This window comes from Cynoglossus semilaevis, chromosome 18, assembly GCF_000523025.1.
Source record: "Cynoglossus semilaevis isolate Cse_v1.0 chromosome 18, Cse_v1.0, whole genome shotgun sequence".
Taxonomy (NCBI): Eukaryota; Metazoa; Chordata; class Actinopteri; order Pleuronectiformes; family Cynoglossidae; genus Cynoglossus; species Cynoglossus semilaevis.
The window spans coordinates 13074017-13082785 of record NC_024324.1 but is presented as its reverse complement, the minus strand read 5'-3'; the positions used below and the strand labels follow the sequence as shown (position 1 = coordinate 13082785).

Sequence of the window (8769 nt, the reverse complement as noted above, 5' to 3'; positions counted from 1 at the left end):
AGGTGTGGTCTCCAGCACACTGTGGATGGTCCTCAGCAGAGTGGACCAGGCTTCGTTGTAGAAGGCGATGATCACGGAGGTGGTGGGCAAATGCTGGTAGTTGAACTTCTTACTACGGCATCTGAAGTTGGTCGTAGTTTGTAGATGGGGAGGAGGAGAGAAGGAGTTAGATGTGACATTTCTGTGTCTACACAAGGTCAAAGCAACCTCCAGGCATCTGTTTTGGTGAGAGGAGGCGTCTGCTCCTGTTCCAGATGGTAGGAATTAAAACAATAAAGAGCCGGAGAAATATGGACACAGGTAGGAAAAGGAAAGAACTGCATCAACCAGCAAACCAACAGAATGATAAGAACAGATTGGATGTTAAAATATGGCAAGAAGTTGATGGAGTGAGACCAAGGGAAGGGAAAAAATATTTCTGTGGCTGTGTCTTTGTGAGTCATTGTGTATAGTTAAGGGTGTAAATACTGGCAAGAGCTGGGTTCTGCCAACACTGTAGCTACAGGCAACAAAACACATGAGAACCAATCTCAGCATCCATCTGGGTGAGGAGCTGGTGGTTTTGCAGTGGAAACTTGAAGGAGGATCTGCTTTAGAGGGAGAACTGGGGTAACAGGGGAATAAACACCAACAAATATGTGGCGCTATGCTAGGTTCACAGGAGAAACAGGAGTGAACAAAAAAGAGAAGTTTGTTCTAAGAATCTGACCGACTAGGTTGTATCATACCAAAGCTATTTTTTATGAGTCTACACACACACACACACACACGTTTGTGAACGGCAGTAGTATTGGAGAGCACAACCGTTCCTTGTGCCTGCATTAGGGATGAGCTCACAGATAAGAAAGTACAAAGTTTCCTGGAAGCTAACCCAGTACAGCAAGACACTCGTGACTGAGCCTCTGGTCAGAAGGCTGATCACAGAAGGCAGAAACAAGTCCATTCATAGTTACATATTAATTGTATATTTTCCAGAGAATTCTCCAGAAAATATTGATATTGATAGCCACAGATTGTGTTTTGGGGGGGGTTGTTTGAAAAGCATTGTTTAGATAGAATTATTTCTCTTGGACTATATTCATTAAGACGTTTTTTTATTTCCTAATGTGTCCAGTCATACCATCCATCAAAAACTGAGGGAGACATGTATGTATGACCCATCCCTGTCTGCCTCTGACTGGCTAATACTTGTTGTCTTTCTTGGTTGGGGGTTTTTTACTGCCCACTTTCTGATCGCTAACTCCACCACCTGAATATATGGGTAAATGCTAACAGAAGCAAAGTGGGTTGGTTTTAGTGTCCCAAAAACTGTCGCACTGTTGAGTGTGTAACATTTAAAACCAACCTGACAGCTGTCTGGAATGTTCTGTGTGGTTTTATTGTTTTACACACTACTGTTTCAGTTGAAGGAGTTTGCCTATGATAAGTGGCTATTGCTACTTCCGGCTCAAAGTCTGATGAGGTATTTGTAAAAGTAGTGGCAGTGTGTGTGGAGTAAAGTGAGAAATGAATAAGTGCAGGAGAGAGTTGACTGGTTTAGATGTCAAATAGAAATTGTGAGAGCGTTTACAGAGTAAGAAATTTCAATCCAAAATCACTGGACCATCTTTTGACTTCCCATTTTCCAGACAGATTCCTCCATGCAGCGATAACATCAAAGCATCACAGCGTTCAGTTTATCTTCGGTAAGATGTTTAACGCCACTTCCATCCCATAATGTTTATTATCAGTCATTCGTAACCTCATCAGTCAGATTTAATCAAAAACCCGGTGCTAAAGAGAGCCTCGGAATGAGAACATACACAATCATGGACATTCCATCTGGCATTTATTAGGGCGGGAGCCAGCAGATGAGAAACTGCTAATAAAAGTCATGTTACTGTGTGTTTCATCACAGGATGAGCTGCTACAAGCGCTCTGTGTGGGACTAATCCATTCAGACACAGAGTTGTGTACGCTAACTTCAGTCAGCACAGCAGTGCATCATCAGGAGCCTTCATCTTCATTTCAAACTGTCAGTGGAAAAGTGATCCTGGTAAGAAGCTCAACATAATCTATGTTGAGATGTTTATCCCTGACACAGCTGCAGCACAGCTCTCTGCTCCATGCAGTGTTCAGAGCCAGGGAGGTGGACGTGTTTTGGCTACAACCTCAAAGACAGCAAGTGAGGAAGAATCTGAAGTGCTAAACAACAACAAACGTCAACAAACTGACATGAAATATAAAAAATGTTCGGATTCCGTTTCTACTCACTCGTGCATCCTGTTGTCCTGGATATGTCGATGGAGGGAAATTTTGTCACTGACGTAAATATTGATAGCGTAGCGCTCTATACTCTCCTGCTCCAGTTTACTTTCTTCGGAATTAAGGGTGAGATGTGTGGCGCGACCCCACTCCCCCGGAGCACTGCTGTCTGGGGAAGGCTTAGTGTAGAGAGGCCGAGCCAGCAGCCCGTCAATCCCGCTCGCCTCCACGGCCAGCGATCGTCTATCCAAAAGCTCATGGCCCTCATCGTCCTCTAGCATAGATAAGGAGGAGGGGAAAGAGGCGCGCTCCAACAGTAGATAGCCCAGCCACAGCAGCCACAGCAGCAAACCAGCCTTGGCCAGCAAACCAAGTTTTCGAGAGTAGCGCCCCCTCATGGTGAACAGTCCCCCAGGGTCAATGTGACTCGCTGAGCTTCCGACTGCCCTGTCAACACAGGCCTCTGGAGAACAGACAGAGATCAGGGTTAGAGCTGTCCAAATGACTATGTTTATATATTTGTAGGATTAAAAACACATGTTAATATTGTTGTTGTTTTGAGGACAGGTGTGAAACATACATTCACCTGCCGTCACCTAACTTTCTGATCCAGCAATATACAGAAAAAAATATTTGGGAATGTTGGGTTAGCTTGATTGATCATGGATAATTCTGATGTATCCGCAGATTAATCCTGTTTACCGATCATTTCACAGCACTCGTTAAAATACAACAAATCTGATTAACGTCAAACAAGTTGCACAAGTGAAAAACAACCTAATGAGGTCTAATCAGTAAAAGCTTCAAATGTGCCCTGTGGACAGAGCAGTGATGCACCACACCGGTGGTGATCAACACCCACGCCCTCAACATAATGACATGCAGGCCGGCATTAAAGTGATGATAAAATCAACACACAGTTTGACGTGCTGCGTGGTGTTTCCTTGGTTTTGCTGACATCACATGCAGACATAATATCTGGCAAACTTCGGAGCAGGGGAAAAGTAAGGGGGGAGTAAAGGGGAGGAAACATTACTAAGATAAATTTGTCTTGCGGTGGAGATTATAATTATAAAGTCGCACTGCAACACATTTGTTGACAATAATAATAATCCCATTAACATTACCACCGTGGGCTCGCACAGACTTGAGTGTTCGCCTCTCTTTTTCTTTTCTTTTTTCATGCACTAAGAAAAGCAGTAAAAAAAAATGGTTGAAAATAATAAAAGAAAAAGAACTTGCATACACCTTGATGTATAAAAAATAAACCACGTCTGGTCACGGCAAGGCTTTTGTTCAGGCTCAGATGATTAATTGGGCCTCGTCGAAGGGTTCTCTATTTTAAGACTTCTATTGTCTTCCCCTAGACTAAAAATAATTTCAAAAAAACGGGTGGAGAATTTACACGATCACAGTTCTCCATTTCTTCGTCTTCAGAGTAAGATAAGCTAAAGTACGTACACACACGAAGAGACGTGGAGCTCAGATCAAGTCACTTTGCCGCGGTTTGAAAAGGGCAGCAGTAACAGCAGAGTACTTGATTTTATTGCCACTAGGCTAAGTGTAATCACATAATTGTCCTTCATTAATATTGCAGCAGAGTGCCGTTTACACAAGTACCTGCCCTGCCAGACACACACAAACATGTGCAGCCCTTCCTCTTCCCTACATTAAAGCGTGATAACAGTTGTGTCATGGTGCTGCGGAAATAAAGCCGGCTTACTTCTGTGAAAAAGGCTGTGTTTACCAGACGCAAAACTAAAGAAAAAGCTGCACGAGCAGACGTTGTGTTACTTGTTGTGTGAAAGTGAGAGGGTAGCCTGTTTCCACTGTGAGTCGGAGAAGGTGAGAGCTGCAACAGCACGAGCAACACAGTTCTTTCACACCAGTTTGGGGCCAGGCCAGGAGCCCAGAGAGTCCTGAGGTTACAGAATGGAGACGCCTGGAGACAAAACCTCCTTTATTGGCTGTCCATCACACCTTCTCTCTTTGAATTTGATAGCCCTGCTTTGGCGGCACAGGGGGCGAGGATGCAGCCTAAATTCTGCCCTACTTTTTCACGAGAGAAAGGGATTCATAGCAAAGGTTAAGCTATACATTAGTTCCCCAATTTATCCTACAGCGCCAACAAAACCTGAAGTATATGATTTAAAGTATTGTGAGTATAGTGGTGATTCTAATTGTTTTGTCCATGAAGGAATACAAAAGACTGTGAATGAATGTTTGCTTAGTCAGTACGATAAACCTGTGGTGACAGCTGCACATCATACCTGGGGTTTCTTGACAATCTTATCTCGTATCTCACTACAATAAGATCACACAGATTTCAAAATTCGAAATGGACTAAACACGCCTATTTAACTTGAGAAATGTTGATACAATTTCTAAAAGAAAACAAAACATATTATTTAATTCCAGGGAAAGATCTCCCAGCAGCCTTTGCATATGGTCCACATGTGGCTGCTGCCTACCTAATCTTAGCTCTTATTTAAATAAGACTGGCTTTAGAAAGTGCTACAGCATGTCTGCATAAACGTGTGTATGGCTTTGTCTTCTTTGATCCATACAGTCTCAGGGAGCATTGACCATACAGTGGAAACATGTGGCTCTGTCCTTCATGACAACATGGCTGTTGTTCTGTCTCACACCGTCCAAAAGCTTACTGAAGCTCAGCTGAGGATTCTTGGCCTTTCTGCCCAGATCCTCTAATAACTCCTTCAAGTTGCACAACATTATTACCAGTCGATGACAGGGCCAAACCTTCACATCTTTTTCAGAAAAACAAAACATTGCTCATGTACCCACAGACTATTCTCTGTCAGCTTAGGGCAAAGAGACTGTGCTATATGACTGTGACCCTCCATAGTTGCAAAGACAACCTTTTGGTGGCCCCTCCTTTAATACACACCCATAATAATACCCTTCTATTCCCTCTGTGTTTCTCTGAAGGTAAAACTACTTCGTGGTAATCATTTTCAAACATGGCTGTTTGTCCTGCACTAAATACATTTGTTGAAATGCAGAGCATAATTATGCCACATAATTATAGTCTTGAGCGCTACGGGAGGAGCAGATGGCACTCAGGTATTTGTACATAATGAAATCTGGCTACGCCTCGTAAAAAGTTTGTTTTCTAAAGGCAGAGGAACTGTGAATTGTAAATTGTCCTCTTGGGAGTAATACAGTTTTTGCTGTATTTGGTACTGTATAGTATATTGCCCCTGTGGGGACATTAATCCCTCACAATAGCACTAACAGATCTCTGCTAATTATATTTCAGCCATACAGCAAGATAAAATGACCCACGCAGTGATGTCAGACTTGATTTAAAGCACAGACCCTAAATAGGAAAGAATAGGAAAGAACTGCGGCCATTTGCAGGCTATGAATGTGGTGTGAAGGTCTGGGGAAAAGACTGGAAAAGCTCAGCTAAAGTAACCTGGTTTGTATAAGACTTTGGAACACAACTTCTTAACTAACTGTTAATGACAATAACACTTTTATTTCCCACACCCATTAGATTTAGGGATGTCCCATAATAACTTTTTGTCAATATTCCATATGCCGATATTGACCAAACACTTAACTTCCAATTCCGACATTAACCAATATCGATATAGAAGGGCATAGGTGCTGGGTTTAACCCATCGCCCCCGATCAATATAAATTAATAAAATGAGCTTCAATACTGCCATCTAGGGACCGGAGGCTTGTTTAGTGTTGATAATGTTCCTGTGTTGTGAAGGAGTTAATAGTTACTATGTTACTTTCCCTCCTATAGGCTATAGAAGGGGAAGTGAGGAGGCGTGGTGAGAGGCGTGTGTGTATGAGGACGAGAGAGTGCAAAGAGTGCGGCTGATATCATCGGTCGGCCGATATTATCGGACATCCCTAATTACATTTGATCGCATTTTCTGATGCTAATCCAAACATAATTCAAAAACATATATCATATATCATCATAGTCTAAAGACGAAGACCTGGCCCCAGTTTATAATTACACTGTGTCAGATTCAACAGATGGTGACGTAAGCAGCTACTTCTGAACTCAAAGTAACACCCACCCTGTTATTCTCTTTGACACGTGTAGGAAAATAAATGGTAATAAGTCATCTTTAAAAAAGTACTTGTTTTCTGCAGGTGCTTATGAAGAAACACTGTAATGCATCATGGGAATTTGCACAGAGAAGACATGCTTTAAATATAAATAAAAGTGCTAACCTTCTGAGCTAATGAAAATAATCATTTATACTTACAGCTCAGTGTGCTGCTGCTGCTGCTGCTGCAAAAATGTCAGTGCAATTGATATTGTTTCATTTCTACAAATAATACCGTTCTTTCTCATCTTATGTGTTTATTCTTTAAAGGTTGAGTAGATAAACACTTTAGACCCTGTAGTTTTGACAAAAAAAATGCTGCATTACCTGGCCATGTCCCTATTATTCCAGTGGGTATTAAAAGCGAAACAAAAGACAAAGTATTTAATCGCAAAGTTCTACAGTTCTGTTTGTTGAAAGTCTATCATTTAAACAAGACGAATTTGCAGCCTAAAGAGTGGAGTCAGTGTGAGTTCCGTCTCTGCAACAGGTCTCCTCATCTGTCAAACTAATGCGTCCAACAGAGGCTGAAATCTGAACTGTCAGTGAACGTCGCATTTATTCAGAGGGCTATAATAACAACAAATCCGTTCTTCAGCAAAGACGTTTACGACACACAGGTCTGAGAAAGTAAGAGTGAAGTTCAAGTTTAGTCTAAATTGACTAGAAAACCATCGCCATGAATGAATGCTGCACTTAGTCGATAAGGAAATGCAAATAACGTAAAAGAGAGCAAGCGCAACGAAGCAAGGCGTACACAAAAGCCCGCTTTTAAAAAAAAATCTAAAAAATATTGTGGAGATATATTTACCTTCAAAGTAAAGTTACATATCTCAGACTTTCTTGGACCCAGAGGGAGGCTGTTGTTCGTCAATCTAACTGTGATCGTCTTCCACTCATACTTCTGGCTTGCAGATGTCAGCATACCCACATCCTCTCCTCCCTCACACTGGGCTTCAGACTTACGTCAAGTCAGCAGGGAAAACCGAAGATATGGGCGTGGTGTTTTCAAAATAAAAGCCCTTGGACGTTTTCGATAGAAAACCACAATCTAAAAATAGACTATTTAACAAATCACGTAATAATTGAATCTATAGTTAATCGTGACCAGAGTAAAGATTAAAACCTTTATTCGTTAAAGAAACGCAGAAAACAATGCTTTACCATAATGCTTAATTTCTCGTTTATTTTAATTGAATGTTATGTAACGTTATCTATGTATCAAATCCCAATACATGTTGATTTAAGTGAGTCTTAAAAAAGTAGCACATAGTTACATATGCACTATTTTTCATACTTCCGGTTTCCTAACTGACTACAGCTAAATTGATGCAGCGTTCGTCGCTAGCCTGATAGTTAGAAGTGATGGCATTTCCTGTAGTTTGCCTCTGGCAATATTTTGTCTCTATACTTTTTTCCAGTTCCAGCCCGTTCTTTGAACATTTAATTACTTTAACTTTACGCCACTGAAATATTTAGAATACCTACTTTTTATGTGATTTAAAAACTTGGTAGAAATAATAAAAGAAAACACTCAAAATAAAATGCACTTAAGCACCATGCTGGTGCAAATTCATAAGTTCACAGTGTTCACTCAGTGACCTTTGTACTGTTGAGAGATCGTTACACCCTGTAGATAACAGCACAAACATTGTCCCTTAGGCTGAACAGGATACTGTTATACACATAGGTATGGTACTCTTCATACCATTCCAGGAATAAGCTTTATAGTTCATGTTTCAATATTAACTATGTAAACATAATCAAAGTTTGTATATATATATATCATATCCAATGAAAAGTGTTAGGAATAACTAAATAACTGAGCATTAATGACAAAGTAAAACGCACTGAACAACTTTTATGTATTATAAATATATTTGTATTAATATAGTAGATATTTCAAATAGATAATTAGTTATTCCCTTTTTGCAATCTTTGAGTATTGTTTTCATTCAAAATACTCAAGAGTTTTGACGTTGACTTGCATTTAAAAAAAGCACAAACCTTGTAATATGGCATAGAGGGTTTTTTCTTTATACTAAAGTTATATCTGCATTGAAATCCATTACCACAGAGCTTGACTTGAGCAGAATCTGAAGTCACAGAGCGTCTTAATGTTTGTGAGGATGATGAAAGGATCTATTCGTCCACTGCATGAATGGATAATGTGCCCCTCCTTCTCGCTCTTACACACACACAAACGTACACACACACACCGAGAGAGCCAGGGGGAGAGAGAGAAAGAGGGAGAGAGGCATGCTCACAGTCCACCCCTCTGTAAGGTAGCCATTATAGGGTTGCAGTGTTGTCCCACATTCCCCAGGCCCTGCCCAGGCTGGACCTCACTTTCTGTGCAACGTGTGCATAGCTCTGGAGCAGCTTGTTGTTAGGCAGGCACCTGCAGCATTTGGTTAATTGCCAGTGC

General features: G+C 41.1%; 1 protein-coding gene across 1 annotated transcript in view; it reads right to left on the bottom strand.

The window, feature by feature from the left end:
* Positions 1 to 7308, bottom strand: part of poc1bl (POC1 centriolar protein homolog B (Chlamydomonas), like) — a 17000-nt gene extending 9692 nt beyond the window's left edge. The window contains exons 1-3 of the mRNA XM_025065349.1: positions 7153 to 7308; positions 2254 to 2707; positions 4 to 121 (exon numbers count right to left, since the gene is read on the bottom strand). Of these exons, the coding sequence (XP_024921117.1) occupies positions 4 to 121; positions 2254 to 2642 (507 nt within the window). The 5' untranslated portion in view covers positions 2643 to 2707; positions 7153 to 7308. The remainder of the gene's footprint in view (positions 1 to 3; positions 122 to 2253; positions 2708 to 7152) is intronic.
* Between the last annotated feature and the right edge of the window lie 1461 nt (positions 7309 to 8769).